At 45.6% G+C, this 21093-nt stretch overlaps 1 protein-coding gene and 1 pseudogene across 14 annotated transcripts in view; both read left to right on the plus strand.

Moving 5' to 3' along the window:
* Nucleotides 1–21093, plus strand: part of DLEC1 (DLEC1 cilia and flagella associated protein) — a 102767-nt gene that overhangs the window by 48537 nt on the left and 33137 nt on the right. For 12 of the 14 annotated variants that reach the window (XM_029244137.1, XM_029244141.1, XM_029244145.1 and 9 more), the window contains 4 exons: nt 16084–16171; nt 16702–16875; nt 17498–17634; nt 19072–19164. In XM_029244137.1, the coding sequence (XP_029099970.1) occupies nt 16084–16171; nt 16702–16875; nt 17498–17634; nt 19072–19164 (492 nt within the window). Of the gene's footprint in view, nt 1–13339; nt 13363–16083; nt 16172–16701; nt 16876–17497; nt 17635–19071; nt 19165–21093 lie in introns of those variants that run through there. The other 2 variants (XM_029244150.1, XM_029244142.1) reach the window with 2 other exon arrangements.
* LOC114907978 lies at nt 12093–13956 on the plus strand (annotated as a pseudogene).

The raw sequence follows: 21093 nt of genomic DNA on the forward strand, positions 1-21093 counted from the left end.
TGTTCCACGTGTAGATGTATTTTTGATGTATTTGTGGGAGGAGGTGAGCTTCACGTCCTTGATGAGTTACTCCACCATCTTGATCCTGGACCTGATGAAACCTTTTAAATTAAAAAAATATGAATGAGAATTAGGTTTTTTCACTGTTGCAGAAAAAAGTTACATATAAGGAAAAGGGGAATGCTAGAGTGAACTCTATGGTGCTAGATTGTATTTGGAAGTGTAAATATGGATTCATGGTTTAAAAATATAGGTGTGTATGTTGGGGGGGATGACACATACACACAGTTGGATAAATACAAGAATAAATGTAGATGTATGTGAATGTGTTGGTTAGCACACATGCATATATTTCTTGGCTGTCTGTATCCACTAGAGAGATAGAAATAATGACACCCTAGTAGCATTTAGCACACTTGTTCTATGGACCTTGGTTTCTAAGTACTATTTTCCAAAAAAAGGAACCCAGGGCTCATTGGAAAACTGTTTGATTCCAGGGTTGAGGCAGGGAAAATAGGAAATGAATGTAGAGCATCTTGTGCCAGAAAGTAAGGAAGTGCTAGAGAGAGAAAAAGAGAGAGAGTGTGTGTGTAAGTAGGGGAGAGGGCATGTCAGAAGGACACAGAGCTCCCAATGGCCAAAAGAGAAACAACTCAAGCAACAAAACAAGTAATAATGTTATTAGATTATAAGCCAAAGAATAAAGTAAATATCCATGAGTCCATACTAATATAAGTAAATATCTGAATAAATAAATGGGAGAAAAGGGACAACTCTTTGTTATGAAAGAATTCTAATTAATAATGTAGAAAGAATGAGAATTTAAAGATCATCATTAGGGACTTCCCTGGTGGCACAGTGGTTAAGAATCCGCCTGCCAATGCAGGGGACACAGGTTTGATCCCTGGTCTGGGAAGATCCCATATGCCATGGAGCAACTAAGCCCATGCGCCACAACTACTGAGCCTGTGCTCTAGATCCTGTGCGCCACAACTACTGAGCCTGCGTGCCACAACTATGAAGCCTGCACACTCTAGGGCCCGCATGCTGCAACTGCTGAGCCCGCGTGCTGCAACTACTGAAGCCTGCATGCCTAGAGCCTGTGCTTTACAACAAGAGAAGCCACTGCAATGAGAAGCCCGCTCATCACAATGAAGAGTAGCCCCCGCTTGCCATGACTAGAGAAAGCCTGTGCGCAGCAGCAAAGACCCAACACAGCCTAAATACATAAATAAATAAGAAAAAACCCACACTAAAAAAAAAATTTAACCGTTAACTATCACACTAATAAAGTCTGCAGGCAAGACATACTAATAGATGCTAAAATTATTGGGTAGAAGTGTGAGCAGAAACATAATAACATAGTCTCTCCCCAAATATTTAGCAATTACAAAGGAAAAATAGTAACTGTACAGTAGAGAATCCTGGAAGACACCAATTTAACCAAGTGGTTAAGGTTACCATCACCACTAATAGGACACATCAATAGCATATAACCCCAATATGATATACCGGGAAGGGCACATCACTTTTGTGGTATTCCTACAAATAATGCACAACCTCAATCCATTCATGAGTAATCATCAGAGAACTCAAACTGAAGGACACACTGTAGAGAGACATTCTACAGAATAACTGACCCGTACTCTTTAAAAGGCTCAAGGTCATGGAAGGTCACAGAGAACAAGGAAAGATTGAGAAACTGTCACAAGTTGGAGGGGACTAAGAAGATATGACAGCCTAATGCAATTGCAGATCCTGGATTGGATCCAGGAATAGAGAAAGGATGTTAGTGGACAAACTGGAGAAGTCCACATAAATTCTGTTCTTTCGTTAATATATGGTACCAAGCTTAATTTCTTAGTTTTGGTCATTGTTCTGTTGTTATCTAAGATGTTAACATAAGGGGAAGCTAGATGAAGAGTTTATGGGAACTCTCTGGATTATTTTTACAACTCTTGTAAATCTAATATCTCAAAATAAAGCACTAAAAATATGTATTCTGTGGAGACTTCCAGTTATGGCAATGTTGTATGTAAATAACCTGAGGAATCTACAAAAAAAAAATGAAAATTCTGAAACTGAAATTAAGTACTCAATAGAAGGCTTAACAGCAAATTAGACACAGACGAAGGGAAGACTTGCAGATATGTCAGTAGAAATGATCCAGGCTGAAGTATAAAGAGAAAAAAGATGAAGGAATATAGAAAACTACATTAAAAAAATGGGACATAGTAAACAGGTCTGTTATGTAACTGAAGCCCCAGAAAAAGAGGAGACAATGTCACAGAAGCAGTATTTGAAGAAAAAATAGTTGAGAATGATCCAAAAGTAATGAAGAGTTCAAGCCATAGAGTAAAGCACTAACAACCCTAAGAAGGATAAAATAAAGAAACTGTACCTTATGCATATACTTATATACCTATACTTACACATTATAGTAGAATTCTGCTCTAAAGACAGGGTTTGGGGAGGAACTTAAAGCATCTAGAGAAAAAAGACCCACTGCCTTCTAACAGTAATGACAGAAGCTAGAAAATATTGGAATGGAAGCTTCAAAGTGATGAAAGAAAATAACTTTCAATCTAGAATTCTAAACCTAGTGAAAATTTTCTTTAAAAGTGAAAATAAGGAATTCCCTGGGAGTCCAGTAGTTAGGACTCAGTGCTTTCACTGCCAAGGGCCTGGGTTCAGTCCCTGGTTGGGGAACTAAGATATCACAAGCCACACGGTGTGGTGAAAAAAAAAAAAAGAAGATAAAATGAAGACATTCTCAGACAAACAAAAACTAGTAATTCATTACCAGATAATAATAATTCATCACCAGAAGACCTGAACCAAAGGAATTCTTCAGTCAGAAGAAAAGTCTACCATATGGGAGTAGAGAAATATAAGAATGAAAAGCAACAGTAAGGGTAAACTTGTTAAGACATGTAAATTAATATTAAATGTAACATAACCACAATAATAATGTAGTTATTATTAATAATTATATGTTTTTTAAATATATGTAGAATTAAAAACATAACTATACCCCAAAAGTGGGAGGGGTAAGTGGATTTAAAGTGTTCCAAGATCCTTGGATTCTCTTGGAAGTGTATAAGTGCTAATTAATATGGAAACTTTAATAAGTTAAGGTTGCTTGTTGTAATCTCTGGGCTAATCATTATTCAAATAGTAAAATGATATAAAAATAACAAGGTAATGGGGGAAATGGAATTTTTAAAAAATATTTGATTAATAGAAGATAAGAAATGAAAAAGGAACATGGGGGATAGTACAAATAGAAAATAAAAACATGGTAGATTTATACTCAAAAAATTTTTTAACATCTTTATTGGAGTATAATTGCTTTACAATGTTGTATTAGTTTCTGCTGTATAACAAAGTGAATTAGCTATATTATACTCAAATTTGTTGATAATTACATGAAGTAATTAAATGGACCAAGTACTTCAATTAAAAAGGAAGGATCAGGGGCTTCCCTGGTGGTGCAGTGGTTGAGATCTGCCTGCCGATGCAGGGGACACAGGTTCGTGCCCCGGTCCGGGAAGATCCCACATGCCGCGGAGCAGCTGGGCCCGTGAGCCATGGCCATGGCCGTGGAACCTGTGCTCCACAGTGGGAGATGCCACAACAGTGAGAGGCCCGCATAGCGCAAAAAAAAAAAAAAAGGAAGGATCAGGAGGGACTTCCCTGGTGACGCAGTGGTTAAGACTCCTCCTGCCAATGCAGGCAACATGGGTTTGAGCCCTGGTCCAGGAAGATCCCACATGCCACAGAGCAACTAAGCCCATGCGCCACAACTACTGAGCCTGTGCACTAGAGCCCACGAGCCACAACTACTGAGCCCACGTGCTACAACTACTGAAGCCCGTGCACCTAGAGCCCTAGAGCCCACACTCCACAACAAGAGAAGCCACCACAATGAGAAGCCTGCGCACCACAATGAAGAGTAGCCCCCGCTCGTTGCAACTAGACAGGGCCTGCGTGCAGCAATGAAGACCCAACGCAGCCAAAAATACATACATACATACATACATACATAAATATTTTTTTTTAAAAAAAGAAGGATCAGGGAATTCCTGGTGGTCCAGTGGTTAGGACTCCATGCTTTTACTGCCAAGGGCACAGGTTCAATTCCTGATTGGGGAAGTAAGATCCTGCAAGCCACGCAGTGTGGCCGAAAAAAAAAAAGAGAGAAGGATCGTCAGACTGGGTAGAAGAACAAAAACCAACTAAATGCTGCTAATGTGAGATAACATTTAAAAATAAGGATATAGGGCTTCCCTGATGGCGCAGTGGTTAAGAATCTGCCTGCCAATGCAAGGGACGCAGGTTCGAACCCTGGCCAGGGAAGATCCCACATGCTGCGGAGCAACTAAGCCCGTGTGCCACAACTACTGAGCCTGAGCTCTAGAGCCCACAAGCCACGACTACTGAGCCCATGTGCCACAACTACTGAAGCCTGCATGCCTAGAGCCTGTGCTCCGCAACAAGACAAGCCACGACAACGAGAAGCCTGTGCACCGCAACGAAGAGTAGCCTGCACTCACCGCAACTAGAGAAAGCCTGCGCGCAGCAGCGAAGACCCAACACAGCCAAAAATAAATAAATGAATAAATTTATTAAAAATTTTTCCAAAAAATAAAAAAATAAAAATAAGCATATAAATCCCCACTGTAATGTCTGTTACACACAAACTGTTGTGGGTTCCTGCCAGCCTTGAAAAAAGTGATCTGAATTTCTTTCTCCTAAAAAAAAAAAAGGATACTAAAAGATTGAAAATATAAGGATGGAAAAAGATATAATCAGACAAACCTTAACCAAAAGAAAACTGGTGGGACTTGCCTGGCAGTCCAGTGATTAAGACTTCGCCTTCCAATGCAGGGGCTGCGGGTTTGATCGCTGGTCAGGGAGCTTAGATCCCACGTGCCTCATGGCCAAAAAACCAAAACATAAAACAGAAACAATATTGTAACAAATTCAATAAAGACTTTAAAAATGATTCACATCAAAAAAAAGTCTTAAAAAAAAAAAGGTAAAAAACTGGTGTGGCTATGCTAATATCAGAGAAAGTAGACATTAAGTCAAGAAGCATTAGTAGAAATAAAGAAAGAAGAGGGACATTTTATACTGATCAAAGTTTTTAAAAAATCCATCCAAAAGGTACAACTATTTAAAATCTAGGGACTTCCCTGGTGGCACAGTGGTTAAGGATCCGCCTGCCAGTACAGGGGACACGGGTTCGAGCCCTGGTCTGGGAAGATCCCACATGCTGCGGAGCAACTAAACCCATGAGCCACAACTACTAAGCCTGCGCTTTAGAGCCTGCAAGCCACAACTAACGAGCCTGTGTGCCACAACTACCAAAGCCTGCGTGCCTAGAGCCTGTGCTCCGAAACAAGAGAAGCCACTGCAATGAGAAGTCTGCACACCACAATGGAGAGTAGCTCCCGCTCACCGCAACTAGAGAAAGCCCACGTGCAGCAACAAAGACCCAATGCAGCCAAAAATTAATTAATTAATAAAAAAAGAAAAGAAAATCTATATACACTAATGACCTAGCCTCAAAATATATAAGCAGGACTTCCCTCAGTGGTTAAGAATCCGCCTGCCAATGCAGGGGACACGGTTGAGCCCTGGTCCAGGAAGATCCCACAAGCCGCAGAGTAACTAAGCCCATGAGCCACAACTACTGAGGCTGCACTGTAGAGCCCATGGGCCACAACTACTGAGCCCTCGTGCCACAACTATTGAAGCCCGCACACCTAGAGCCCATGCTCTGCAACAAGAGAAGCCACCTCAATGAGAAGCGCACACCACAACGAAGAGTAGCCCCTACTCACTGCAACTAGAGAAAGCCCGCGTGCAGCAACGAAGGCCCCACACAGCCAAAATTAAATAAATAAATTTATATTAAAAAAATATATATCTAGGCAAAATTTTACAAGTCTAGAAGAAAAACGAACAATAATAAACATGAGATTTTCACATTCTTTTCTCAAAAACTTAAAGGGCAGGTAGACAAAAATATCAGTAAGGGCACAGAAGAATTGAACAATACAATTAACAAACTATATCTTACTGAGTTATATATAACACTGTACTCAGCAATTGCAATGTACAATTTCTTTAAAAGTATACTTGGAACATTTACCAAAATTGTCTATGTGCTGGATCATAAAGGAATTAACAAATTTCAAAGGACTGAAAGCATATAGAGCTTGAACTAAGTAGACTGAATAACAAATATATAACTAGAAACTCCCCCACATATTTGGAGATTAAGCAATTCATTACTAGATACATGAGTCAAAGAAGTCATAATGGAAATTAGAAAATAGAAAATAATGAATGATCATCTTTAAATGATACATCACAGCTTATGGGATGCAGCTAAAGACATGCTTAGAGGAAAATGTATAGACTTATGTTCACATATTAGAAAAGAAATAGGGCTTCCCTGGTGGCACAGTGGTTAAGAATCCGCCTGCCAATGCAGGGGACACAGCTTCGAGCCCTGGTCCAGGAAGATCCCACATGCCGCGGAGCAGCTAAGCCTGTGCGCCACAACTACTGAGCCCGCATGCCTAGAGCCTGTGCTCTGCAACAAGAGAAGCCACCACAATGAGAAGCCCACACACCACAACGAAGAGTAGCGCCCACTCGTCGCAACTAGAGAAAGCCCACGCTCAGCGACAAAGACCCAACGCAGCCAGAAGTACATAAATAAATAAATTTTAAGAAAGAAATAGTCTGAAAATCAGTTATCTAGGTATACATCTCAAAAATTAGAAATGAATAGCAAATTAAGCCCAAAGAAGCTGGAAGGAAGGAAATAATAAAACAAGAACACATTTTAATTAAATAGAAAACAAATATAGTGTAGGATCAGCAAAGTCAAAAGTTAATTCTTTGAAAAGATTAGTAAAATTGCTTAGTCCCTGGCAAAACTGATCAAACTGAGAGAAGGTAAAAATTACCAGTGTCAGGGGAAATAAAGACATCATTATGGATCCTACAGACATTAGAAAGATAACAAGAGGTTTATGAACAACTTTATGCTTAGAAATTTGAAAATGTAGATGAAATAGTCATAATTTTAAAAATTTTGTGAAAGCAATGATAACTAAACAGCAAAAGGATAAACATGAAGGTATCAAAGAGGACATCAAAATTATAAAATTTGGGGAGGAGAGTAAGAAAATGTAGAACCGACCCCACCATATCTCCGAGGTGTGCCTGTACCCCACATTGTACTAGCTCATGAGGGCTGATCATGCACATCTCTTTCCAACTCTGTGCTCAGTGATGTCACATTAGTATCTTGAAATTGAACATATTGAGAGTTTTTACACCACAGAAATCAACAAATACTACCAAGTCAGGACTCTCCCCACCCCGAGAGCTGGTCGTTAAACATTTGCCAGCACACTACAGAATATATTGTACTCATGAATTGGAAGACTCATTGAGAGAGGAATTAGTGATCTGCATACTCATTTAACGAATAATAGCCAATACACTGTTGTCAGTGAGCAACGGCAAAAAGAGAATTTATAACTGAGAGGGGAGAGGAAAAACTGTAGTCTGGGAACAGTGAATCTTGTCTGCATATTTTGGGGGTAAGAAAGAGGCCAGTTTGGGAGTCTGTTCTTAAGCAGTCTGAATAATGATATCAAAACAGTTTCAGGGGCTTCCCTGGTGGCACAGTGGTTGAGAGTCCGCCTGCCGATGCAGGGGACACGGGTTCGTGCCCCAGTCCGGGAAGATCCCACATGCCGCGGAGCAGCTGGGCCCGTGAGCCATGGCCGCTGAGTCTGCGCGTCCAGAGCCTGTGCTCCGCAATGCGAGAGGCCACAACGGTGAGAGGCCTGTGTACCACAAAAAAAAAAAAAAAAAAAAAAACAGTTTCAGGATTTTTAAAATGAATTTTCCAGAAAACCTTGCAAAATTAATTGTGGAGTATATGTGACAGACTGTGTCTTCCAGTGTCCTTTATTAGTGTTCTTTATCTTAGTTAGGCCAGGTCTGCACCATTTCCCTCAAAAATTTCTCAACTCCCCCCATTTTGGTCAACAGTTCCTGGTGGAGAGGATTTAAACCTAAGGGCTTTAGTCTGTGATGCAGAATCGTTATTGGATGTCAGTTTGATCTTGGGGGTATAACAACATTTAAACACCTGAGTGTCAAACACAATGTAAATATTATAACAGACATTTGGAACATATTTTGTGTCCAATTTTTGGATAAGTGTAGGTCCAATCAAGAGAATATATATTAAAGACAAGATTGGTCAATTTTAGTTAAGTAATTGGTTTTTTTACCCCCTATGATTAATTGATCATTTCATCTTTTTCAAAATATGTATCCAGGTACTGTAAAATATTGGCTCTTGTACAGTGTTCATTTTTTTGGTGCGGGCACATCTATTTAGAATCATTCTATTTAATGAAGTTTTGTTAATCTAGCCTAAAATGAGCTATTTAAAGTCAGTATTCATTTTGCTTCTGAAATTATCTCAGATTTGTCCAGTGGGAGCCTTACACGTTGTCTCCCGTGTTCTTTTGATATGACCTAGCAGTTTCTTGAGCGCTTCCTTACATTCTGCCATCACAAGATGTTCCAGGCTAATCTTGTACTCTCTTTGTCCCAGTTCTGGAATCAGTTTCTAAGAAGCCGTGGTTCCTTTTAGTGGAGAATGGTATTTAGAAACCAAGATCTAAGCACTAGATCTGCTACTAGCTACTGGGATGTCATTGCTTCTAAGTCCTTTAAATGGATAGAGGTGGGGAAAAATAACAATTTCAGAGGTCCATCTATATATATGTAAATATATATGTACACATAAACATGCATATATCCATATCCATGTGCTTACATATTTAAAAATCATGACTTCATGCTGATTCCTCTAACTACAGTCTAATTCCACAGTGCCTCCTCCCATTCCACACCTATAGCTCCCTCCACCCACAGTCATCTGAAGAATCTTGGAATAACATTCTACTTGTGGAAGTCTCTGCATCTAGTTTAGTGAGTCTCAGGGTCAGATCACCGCAGTGACTGCATGTCCAGTTGCAGGATTCTAAATATTTATACTGTGGGAGGCATACAGCCCAGATGTATTAATGTTCTGGGACTTAAGAACAGCATTTGTAGTTAAAAGTACTTGATAGAAGAAAGCAAAGAAAGAAAGCACTTAACACAGTCCCTTCCAGCATGGTTTTAAGGGTAACTTTCATTGGAGTCTCTTTTAATATGTTCAGTGTTCCAGTTACTGTAACCATGTAACACATTGCCCCCAAGACTTGGCAGCATGAAACAGCAGTTTGCTTTCTGATCAGATAGGACACAGCTAGGAGAGTTTATCTCTACTCTGCGATATCTGGGGTCACAGCCGAGAGACTGGGGCCAAAGTCTCATTCACTCACACGTGTGGTGGTTGGTGCTGGCTTTCAGCTGAGACCTCAGTTCCTCTGCCTGAGGCTTCTCCACCTCAGCTAGTTCCTTTCCTTTCCCTTCCCTTCCTCAGAGCACAGTAGCTGGTTTCCCCAGGGCAAGCCTCCCCCAAAGAGAAACACAGTCTGCCACTGTCCGTTATATAAATTGAATTGTATCTAGTGATGTCTCTTAGAAATGCACCTTGCATCTGTTGGGCATATGACTGTGTGCCTAAGTTATTTGCCCAGCTAAACTATAAAGTTTAAGGATAAAAACATTTTCAAATTTGCCAAGTCTTTAAAAATGTATGTCCCATGCACCCTTTCTCAGGAAACTCTTAGGGAACATGCTCCCCTATATAAGTGAGTAAACCAAGGAAGAGGAAGGCTTGATGTGTGGGAAACGAGAGATCCAGCATAGGAGAGACATTCAGGAAAGGCCCAGGTCAGTAATGGTTAAGGAGCTCTGCAGTTACTGCTGCTACAAAGCTTAACAACTTAAAACAACCATTTTATCATGCTTGTAGATTCTTTGGATCAGAAATTCTGACAGGGCACAATGGGAATGGCTTGTTCCATGATGTTTGGAACCTTAGCTGGAAAAAGTCAGTGACCAGGGGTAACCTGAAAGATGGGGCTGGAACTCTCTGAGGCATTTTCACTCACAGAGTAGTTGATGTTAGTTGTCTGCCGAGGGTGCTAACAGAGCACATGCACATGTATTCTCCATGTGGCCTGGGCTTCCTCACAGAATGGCTACCTCAGGGTAATCAGGCAGCTCAAAGTGAGTGATCAGAGCTTCGAAGTGAGTATTCTAGCAAGTAAGGGGGAGGTTGCATCATTTTTTTTTTTTTTTGGCTGTGTTGGGTCTTTGTTGCTGCGCTCAGGTTTTCTCTAGTTGCGGCGAGCAGGGGCTACTCTTCGTTTCAGTGCACTGGCTTCTCATTGCAGTGGCCTCTCTTGTTGCGGAGCACGGGCTCTAGGCACCTGGGCTTCAGCAGTCGCGACACGAGGGCTCTAGAGCGCAGGCTCAGTAGTTGTGGTGCACGGGCTTAGTTGCTCCACGGCATGTGGGATCTTCCCAGACCAGGGCTCGAACCCATGTCCCCTGCATTGGCAGGCGGATTCTTACTTAACCACCACGCCACCAGGGAAGCCCCTTAAGATTTAATTTTATTTTTATTTCTTTGGCTGCGTTGTGTCTTTGTTGCTGTGCGTGGGCTTTCTCTAGTTGCGGTGAGCGGGGGCTACTCTTTGCTGTGGTGTGTGGGCTTCTCATTGCAGTGCCTTCTCTTGTTGCAGAGCACGGGCTATAGGCATGTGGGCTTCAGTAGTTGTGGCACACGGGCTCAGTAGTTGTGGCACGCAGGCTCTAGAGCTCAGGCTCAGTAGTTGTGGCGCATGGGCTTAGTTGCTCCGCGGCATGTGAGATCTTGCCAGACCAGGGCTCTAACCCATGTCCCCTGCATTGGCAGGTGGATTCTTATCCGCTGTGCCACCAGGGAAGTCCCTGCATCACTTTTTATGACCTAACCTTGGAGGTTCGGTTCCCTTGGAATACATGAGAAAGTCATTACTTCCTCTGCATTGCTGTAGGTTACAAACGAGTCACTAAGTTTAGCCCAGATTGGAGGGGAAGCTACATAGATAGACCTCACCACTCAATGGAAGGACTGTCAAAGAACTTCTGGATGTGTCTGAAAACTGCTACAGGGGTTGTCCTGTCCTGGGTCATAGCAGTAGGTGTAGCAAGCGACCAGTCCAGATTAAAAGAGGCCAGAGGCTCTAGGAAGGGTTGACTTGTGGGGGTGACACTGATAAGAGTCCCTGATACATCTGGACATCTTGGAAAGAAATTTGTAGGGTAGTGGAAAGAGATTAAATTATTGATAAGTACAAACCAAACAAAATAATTGGTTGATTAACTTTTGGAAAAACAAAAATTGTATAAGGGAGAATTTCATGCTCAGCTGTGAATAGCATTTACATAGCAACAATAATGTAAACATTACTGATCTAACCATGAGTGTGATGTAACTTACATCGGGAAGATGAGGGATAAGAAGGGCATGGCATGCGGTGAGCTAGCTAAGGGTGAGGAAAGAGAGAATATCCATATCACCCATCCATAATTAATGCCTAAAACTGAAAAAAAAATTAGCATGCCATCTGGAGCCACGGAAGTAGATTCCAAAATAATCAGCTAAAGGAGGAAAAAGTGTTTGTGATTGGGTGTGGGAAATGGCAGGGGTAGAGGCAGGGGAAGAGGGCAGGATTTCTATTTTTGAAATTTTGTAGAACTCTTTGCCTCTTTAAACTATGTGGTTATCCAACTTCGATGAAAATAGCTTAAAAAGAAAACTTTTTACTGAAAGAAACGCCATGCCCAGATCATTTTACAGGTATACACCATCAAACATTCAAGCTAATCCTTATCTTATATAAACTGTCAGAGACTACAAAAAGAAGGAACATACCCTCATTCTTAGGTAATGAGCCTGCTATGGTCTGAATGTTTGTGTCCCTCCAAAATTCGTATGTTGAAATCCTAACCCTCAAAGATGATGGTATTAGAAGGTGGGGCCTTGGGGAGGTGCTTAGGTCATGAGGGTGAAGCCTTCGTGAATGGGATTAGTGCCTTTCTGAAGAGGCTCTAGAGAGATCCCTTGCCCCTTCTGCCACTTGAGGACACAGTGAGAAGGTGCCAGCTGTGAATGGAAGAGGGCCCTCACCAAAACACAACCATGCTGGCATCTTGATCTTGGACTGTCCAGCCTCCAGAACTGTGAGAAATACATTCCTGTTGTTTATAAGTCACCCAGTTTTATGTCATTTTGGACTAAGAGCCTAATGTTACCTTGACACCAAAGCCAAATAAGGAGCTATGACAATGAAAGTCATAAGCCAGTTTTGCTTAAGAACATAAGCCCAGGAGGATGATGGCTGCCGTGGCCGTGGCTGTTCGTGAGGACTCGGGATCTGGGATGAAGGCGGAGCTTGTTCCTCGGCCTGGGGCAGCGGGGAGGGAGATGACCCAAGAAGAAAAGCTGCAGCTTTGGAAGGAAAAGAAACAACAGAAGAAGAAATGGAAGGAGGAAAAGGGGGCAGAACCAGAAACTGGCTCTGCTGTATCTGCAGCCCAATGTCAAGGCCTGACCAAAGACCTGCCTGGACTGGACAGTCAGTTGGGCAGTGCCAAGGAGAAAGTTCCAGCAGGTGGGAGTAAGGCTGAACTTCGAGCTGAAAGGCGGGCCAAGCAGGAGGCTGAGCGGGCCCTGAAGCAGGCAAGAAAAGGGGACCAAGGAGGGCCACCTCCTCAGGCCTGCCCCAGCACAGCTGGAGAAACCCCCTCAGGAGTGAAGGGTCTACCCGAGCATAGTCAGGTTGATGACTCCACGCTTCTGAGGAGGCTTGTTAAAAAACCAGAACGACAGCAGGTTCCTACATGAAAGGATTATGGACCCAAAGTCAGTCTCTTCTCCCACCTACCCCAGTACAGCAGACAGAACTCTCTGAGCCAGTTTATGAGCATCCCATCCTCTGTGACCCACCCAGCCATGGTACGACTCGGCCTGCAGTACTCCTAGGGCCTGGTCAGTGGCTACCATGCCCAGTGCATTGCCCTGCTTCGTGCCTTGCAGCAGGTGATTCAGGACTACACCACACCTCCCAGTGAAGAACTGTCAAGGGACCTAGTGAATAAACAAAGCCCTACTTCAGCTTCCTGACTCAGTGCCGTCCCCTGTCAGCGAGCATGTACAACGCCATCAAGTTCCTTAACAAGGAGATCACGGGTGTGAGCGGCTCCAAGCGGGAAGAGGAGGCCAAGTCAGAACTTCGAGCAGCCATCGATCCATATGTGCAAGAGAAGATTGTGTTTGCAGCTCAGGCAATCTCACACTTTGCTTATGAGAAGGTCAGTGATGGAGATGTGATCCTGGTATACGGATGCTCATCTCTGGTATCACGAATTCTTCAGGAGGCTTGGGCTAAGGTCGGGCGGTTTCGGGTGGTAGTGGTGGACAGCCGGCCACGGCTGGAGGGAAAGCACACGCTACGTTCTCTGGTCCGTGCTGGGGTCCCTGCCTCCTACCTGCTGATTCCTGCAGCTTCCTTTATGCTCCCAGAGGTTTCTAAGGTGTTGTTGGGAGCTCATGCACTCCTGGCCAATGGGTCTGTGATGTCACGGGTAGGGACAGCACAGCTGGCCCTGGTGGCACGGGCCCATAATGTGCCAGTGCTGGTCTGCTGTGAAACATACAAGTTTTGTGAGCGTGTGCAGACTGATGCCTTTGTCTCTAATGAGCTAGATGACCCTGACGATCTGCTGCGTGAGCGAGGAGAACGTGTGGCCCTGGCTGACTGGCAGAACCACTCGTCCCTACGGTTGTCGAATCTGGTCTATGATGTGATCCCCCCAGAACTGGTGGATCTGGTGATCACGGAGCTGGGCATGATCCCTTGCAGTTCTGTACCTGTTGTGCTGCAAGTCAAGAGTAGTGACCAGTGAGTGGGGGGACACAGGGTCAATAAATGACATACTCCCTACACTTAAAAAAAAAAAAATAAGCCCAGTCTCATCCCCCAGCCTTTGGAGCTGTGAGAGGGCTTGTCTGTCCTGAGATGGGTAGCAGAATGGGATGCTGGCTGTGAGTGCTGGAGGCTAAGGAGTTGTGGTAGGAATAAAGATCTGTACCTTGTATGCCAGGGGCTTATTATGTTTCCTATAATTTCATTTTTGTTTTCTTTCCATATTTTGGTAAATTTAAGACATTTGAAAGAAAAAAAAAATAACATAGGTTCAGAAATACTAAGTAAAAAACCAAGCAAGAAGAAACGTGTGCGTGCGCACGCGTGCGCGCGCACACACACACACACACACACACACACATCCACTCCAGGAGCAAATTGAGTGTAACACAGGAATGCAAGGGATGTCTTCACGGTGGCCCTTGAGTTGGCAGTTGGCTGCCCTGAGCCTGTCAATTTTTTCCTCCATGGCTTCCAGTGCTGTTAAGGAAAGCCAGCCCACTCCGCATTCCGTGTAATTACTGTCTTCTCAGACCTTGCAACCGCGCCGTAGCTACCACGTTTCAATGCCCGACCTCTACCTGCACCTCATTTCAGTCGACCATGGGTGAAAGCCTTAGTAATCTCAGGGGTCATCACACCCTACTTCCCACCAGCTAGAGTTCTGATCGCTGCCAGACTGGGGAGAAAGCCAACTCCAGAATCACATCCTAAGGGTCTGCTGTTTTAGGACCTTTCTGACGCAAAGTGTCATAGCCTGGGTTCCCCATAATGCGGAGTCTGAGGTGGTGAGATTTTGTGCTGTCATTTACAATTCCAGGGAGGAGTGAGGAAAGGGGATGGAAGGAGGCAGAGCCAGTACAAGAATTACTGAGCTGACTTCCAGAAAGTGCAATTGATTATTTTGTCTTGTGAGACATCCCTTCATAAACTGCTGGATCCCGCCTCTTATTGCTTGGGGGTTTGCCTTGTGTGGCTGGGAGCAAGATTCTCTGGAGGCCTGCCTCAGTGGACGTGAGGGGCAGCCACTGCCATGAACACCTCGATCCGTAATGACAGCAGTGGCTGCAGCTAGCCCTGAGTCTGGAGAATAGCAGCAGATTGAGGGTATGGTGCCAGGGCTGTCCCGTGCACGTGTGCAGACCTGAAGAGGCAAAACTGAGTTAGTATCCTTGCCATACGGAAAATAATTTAATCCCTACCTCCCTCCATAGCTGAAACAAAACACTTTCCAGCAAAGATCTCAAGCAAAAATTTAAGAAGAAAATATAGGAGATATAGAAAGATTTCTTGAAACTGAAGTATAAACCTTGAACAAAATGTTGATAAATTTTATATTAAAATTTTAGAAACTGTACACCAAAAGGTAATACAAGTTATAAACTTATACAAGTTATATATTGGGTTGGCCAAAAAGTTCATTCGGGGTTTTCCGTTACATCTTACAGAAAACTGAACCCAATACTTATACTTTATAAGGTATAACACATACCTTATAAAGAATTAGTACCCAGAATATATAAAGAATTCCTACAAATCAATACGAAAAAGACAAAGTACCCAATGGCAAATTGGCACTGCGAACAGACACATCACACAAGAGGAAACCCAAATAGCAAATAAACATACGAAAAGATGCTCATCATCATTAATAACAGAGAAATAAAAATTAAAACTATAATATGGGTCTCTCCACACTTGGGTCTGGTTCACAGGTAGATTGAGGCAATATGTTGTACTGGCCCAAAATGGATTTAAATGTTGATTTAGGCATACATACCTATGAAGACATGCTTCAAATTTATGGAGCTGTTTTCTGGTGGGAGGCTGGGGCAGGGCTTCATCTGTACTTTTAATGTTTTACTTCTTAAACTTTTAATGTTTTACTTCTTAAGCTGGGTGATGGAAACACGGCTTGTCATGTTATAATTTATACGTTTTTCCCAGTGTAATAGTTCATGAAATAGAAGGCAAAGTGTGTGCATGTATGGAGTTCCTCTTCCGTGCCAGGTTCATTACATTTATCTCCCCATCCCCTTCCCATATTATTCAGTGATCCCCAGACTTCATAGCCTTTGTCCACACACGTCGCTTTGCCTTTGAACAGATGGTGATCTCGCTGCAGAACACCACGTCCACCAGCCGCCACCTGCGAGTCCTCCCGCCGTCCACGCCCTACTTCGCTCTGGGATTGGGTGAGCTCAGGGTGGCAGAGGCCTGGGTGGCCTCGACATCGTGTACTGGCCTTGCCCCGGGTTACACGCCCACCAGGCCCTAGGGTGACTCCACAGCTGCACCCCTCGTGCTCCGCAGAGGCCTCCTACCCACCCTCCACCAAAGGCCCCCAGTCCCGACAGCTCCTCCTCGGATCTCGTCCCTCCAGGCTTGGTTCTGCCCTCTCCTCGCCCTGCACACTGTCACTGCCCTCAGCCAGGACCCCTGGTTCCTCACTTAGGCCATCGCAGTGGCTTCCCAGCTAGGCTTCCTGCCTCCGTGACGCAGTGTTCTCCTGAAGAACAGCTCTGATCTTGTGTCCCACCCACCCCAACCCCTGCAGAAACCTCAAATACCTCTCTGCTGCCCACAAAATAAATGCTAAGCCATAGGAACAGGCATGGCCCCACCTGACCATTCCAGGTGGACCCTATCACTCCCCCCGCTGCCCCAGGCCCTGGTCTTCTTACCTGGTCTCCAGAATCTCATCTGTCGCTTTTGTCACCCACAGGGATGTTCCCAGGAAAAGGTGGAATGGTGGCTCCTGGAATGACCTGCCAGTACACTGTCCAGTTTTTTCCCGACTGCCTTGGGGATTTTGATGACTTTATTTTAGTGGAGACCCAGTCAGCGCACACGCTGCTGATCCCCCTGCAGGCCCGGAGGCTGCCCCCAGTGCTGACGCGTGAGTGTGCTCTGCTCCCCCGGGATTCAGGGAGGGCTGGTGCCCCTATAAGGACCGCCTGCCCACAGGGTCCCTTCATGGCAGCACACAGCCTGTCCCCTGGGACAGGGGCTTCTGGGTCCAGAAGCTTGCCCACAGTCCTCGTGTGTCAGGCCCTGACCATCCTGCTTCCCGTGGAGGCTGACTCCGAGTGACACGCATCGGGAGAGGAGGCCAGCATCCCACCTGACCCCAGCCTAGGCGTCGCTGGCTCAGGGACACCCTGAGTGGGCCTGTGCCATGGCGAGGCAAGAAGGAGTGCCTGGAGCCCTCCATGGGTGTCACCTGTGTGGCCGTGGGGTGGCTGGCTTTGCCTGGACGCCCTCATTTACGAGTCCCTTCAGCTGGGCACAGGCTGCAAGCTGGGACTCTGACCACAACCCCCAGGGCCATGCCGGGTGGCACTGGCTGAAGCCCGAGTGCGTGGAGTCCCGAGGCGCCGCTGCCATGTGGGAGCAGGGGTGGGCCCATCCCCATCCATCCCCCTCGCCCCTCCACAGCTGCTCTTAGCTCGGGCTGGGCCTCTGGAGAGCAACAACAGGACTGTGCTGTTTCTCTTGCCCATCTTTCCTTGTGGCTGCAGTGTCGCCGGTGTTGGACTGTGGTTACTGCCTCATTGGGGGCATGAAGATGACCAGATTCATCTGCAAAAACGTGGGCTTCAGCGTGGGCAAGTTCTGCATTATGCCTAAGAAGAGCTGGCCGCCGCCAAGCTTCAGAGTGAGTGCTCACAGATTGCTACCTGGAAAAAGAGCAAATCCATCAAAGGAAATAACCCCTGTGAGGGACTTGCTCGAGTGCACCTGTGACTGGAAACACACACACACACACACACACACACACAGAGAACAGAATTTTATAACCTCTCTCTCCAGCTGCCATGGTCCAATGAGAATCAACATGTACAGAGACCAGCGCTGTAGTTCTTGTTACTCCCCTAATACCTGTGTGACCCTGGGCAGGTCCTGTCACCTCTCTTATCCTCCAAGGCCTGGCTCAAATGTCCCTGCATTCATTCATTCATTCATTCATTATAGTAGCAAATGTTTGAGTATAGCAGAGGTCACAGATTGGCAGCTCTTTGGCTGAATTTTGTGGGTATATTTATTTGGCACAGGGCTTAAAAACATTTTTTGAGCCACCATTTAAAAAAAGAGAGATTTCGGACTTCCCTGGTGGCCCAGTGGCTAAGACTTCACGCTCCCAGTGCAGGGGGGCCGGGTTCAATCCCTGGTCAGGGAACGAGATCCCACGTGCTGCAACTAAGACCCAGCGCAGCCAACCAACCAACCAACCAAATAAATAAATAAATATTTTTTTAAAAATAGACTTCGTATAAAAATGTGCACTTCCAGTCTCTCTGAAACATTGGGAGATGTGCAGCCCTGGGCCAGGATCCACTGTGGCCTGTCAGCTGGAGTTGAGAAGCAGGGGGTGTGCACATCCCCTCCTGTTTGCCCAGCTCTGCCCTCCCCGCCCCAGGGCAGCCAAGTGCTGACACCACTGATGGTCATGCTCACTCACAGTGTTACCTGACTCAGCGTAGAGATATTTTGCTGTACCTGTGTCTCCCGAAACAAGCGACAGATCCAGAGGACCACATGTTCCCAGACACACATTTCACTCATTTCTGTTACCTGCCAGGGTCCTGGAGGCGTGGGTTTGTGTCCCTGGCATGCTAAGTGGCTTCCTGTTGTGGGCACCTGGGCTGCAGCTCTGCTGACAAGATGGCAGCTTCCCTTGACTCAGGTGCTCCTGGCCAGGGGTGGGTTGAGGATGGAGGCCGACACAGAAGCCGGCACCAACCACACAGGCTGCTGTAGTAGGGAAAGGACTGTGCTTTGGGAGCCCACCTCCTGCTTTGCGTCTGAAACACTTGTCAGTGGCCTCGTACCTCCTACCCGCGGGCAGCTCTTCGTGGACGCTCTGTCTTGTACTCATCTTTAACCACCAGAACCCCATCTAGTGCCTGGTGCAGGTTGAGTAAGTGCTTGCTGAATGGATGAGCCTCCGTTTCTTCATGAACAGGAGACTGGATGATCCATTAAGACCCTTCACATCACAAAATGGATGTTTGGAGGAGGGAAGTGTGTCATCTGAGCACGAGATTTTACAGTGTCTTCCACACTGTTGGGTCATCTTCTGCTTTTCTTTAAGGCTGTTGCAACCATCGGCTTTGTTGAGCAGCCCCCCTTTGGGATCCTGCCGTCAGTGTTTGAGCTGGCTCCGGGGCAGGCCGTATTCATGCAGGTAGGTGATGAGATGCTAGCTTGTATTTCTTTATGATTGGTTCTCTGTTTCCTCAACTGCTCGCTTGATTTCATTTGCCTCTCTGGTTTTTTGTTTTTTGGGGCTTTTGGGGTTTTTTTTTGGCTGCCCCACACAGCTTGTGGGATCTTTAGCTCCCGGACTAGGGGTTGAACCTGGGCCACCGCAGTGAAAGCACTGAGTCCTAACCACTGGACCGCCAGGGAATTCCCGCCTCTGTGTTTTCATGACCCAGATATCCACTCCCAGGTCCCAGCCTTGGTGGCTTCTGTGTAGGAGCATGCTATTGCATTCTGTGGGGTGATGTCATTTGACTCTCCTATGACCTCCCTCACAGAGCAAGTGCAGAAAGCCCTAGCAATGCCACCACGATCCCTGAGTTTTGCTTGTCCACCTGTGAGCCTGCGGGTCACCTCTACTAACATCTGAGATGCCTCCAGGATCTCCCCTCAGTCCTTCAGTCCATCTTGGACCATCCCACCCCCTAAATCTGGTACCTTTGTTCTCTTTCCTGTTTTATCCTCAGTTATATGGTCAACAAAGCCCGCCTTCCTTAGGCCTCATCCTGAACCTCTGCAGAAGCTCCCAGAGTCTGACCTGTGGGATGTGGGCTCCTCCTTTCCTAACTGGCCCCTTTCCGGGGTCCCTTGGGCCTGTCACACCTGCTCACTGGTCCCCAGAAGAGGCTGTGAGACATGGTGATGTCTTCCTGCCCCTGTCACCCCACCCTCTGCTCCAGGAGTCTGACTCTGTGCTGTCCCATGGCTGGGTGTGGGGCTGCCACAAGCGAGCATGGCCTTCCTCACTTGCCTGTTGAAGGACACACCGACATTAAAGAGTAAAAGCTATCTGGGTTCTGGGGAGGGAGATTTGGCCTACATCAGGTCATCAGGTAGTGAGAGCCAAGAGCCATAGGTTCTCAAACTCAGCTGCACATGGCCGTCCCCTGAGAAACTTGCAAACACGCTGACATCTGGGCCCCAGCCCTGAGGTTTTGAGTTAATTGGTCTGGGGTGTGGCCTGGGCATAGGATTTTTCAAGCTCCCCAGGTGATTCTGTGTGTGCAGCGAAGTTTGAGGACCGCTGCCATAAGCTTCTTTGCCAAGATGTAAAGGAAGGCTTCCTTTATCAGTTCCTTTCCAGTTTCAAGGGTCTGATGGGGTCTTGTTTGGGAGTGATGCTGTCTTGTTCACGTCCGTGATGATCTGATCCTGATAAGAACCTGGCTTTTGGAGTCGGGACGAGGCCAGTTCAGGAGCACAATAGGGATTATCCATCCTCCTCTGTTGCCGAGGGGTGAGCCAGGTCCTCTTGGCATAGCCCAGGATTTGTCAGAGCCTTGTGGTGGCTTTAAGGAATTGGGGCTGGTCACCCCTGCCCAGGCCATGATGTCCCCCTCATCCCATCCTCCTATGATCCCCAAGGAAAAGAAGAGGGTGGCAGCAGCAGTCTTTGGGGAGCAGTGGGGGAGTCAGGGCGAGGTTTTCCCCTTTGCATTCCTTATGTAAATTTTGTTTACTGATTGGGATTTTGTTTGTTTTAAAATTGATTCGTATTTCCAAATAAATAGATTCACATGATTAAAAATTCAAAAGGCGCAAATAGATGTACAATGAAATGCTCCCTCTCCCCCCAGTTCCTCAGCCACCCAGAGGCCACAGCCTTACCAGGTTAGAGTGCCCTCCCAGAGATATGTGATGCCTACCTAAGCAACTGCACATGGTTTTTTCTTTCCTTTGTTTCCATTTTTCCTTCACACAAATAGTTGCCCACTCTGTGCTCTGTTCTGCCCCATATATTTTCCACTTACCGGTTCATATTTTTTACAGCTGCATAATATTCCACTGGACATATGAACCATAATTTAGGTCAACTGTCCCCTGCATGAAGATTATTTCTGATCTCTGGCCA

Source organism: Monodon monoceros, unplaced genomic scaffold (genome assembly GCF_005190385.1).
Source record: "Monodon monoceros isolate NGI ecotype Baffin Bay Population unplaced genomic scaffold, NGI_Narwhal_1 Super_Scaffold_3, whole genome shotgun sequence".
Lineage (NCBI taxonomy): Eukaryota > Metazoa > Chordata > Mammalia > Artiodactyla > Monodontidae > Monodon > Monodon monoceros.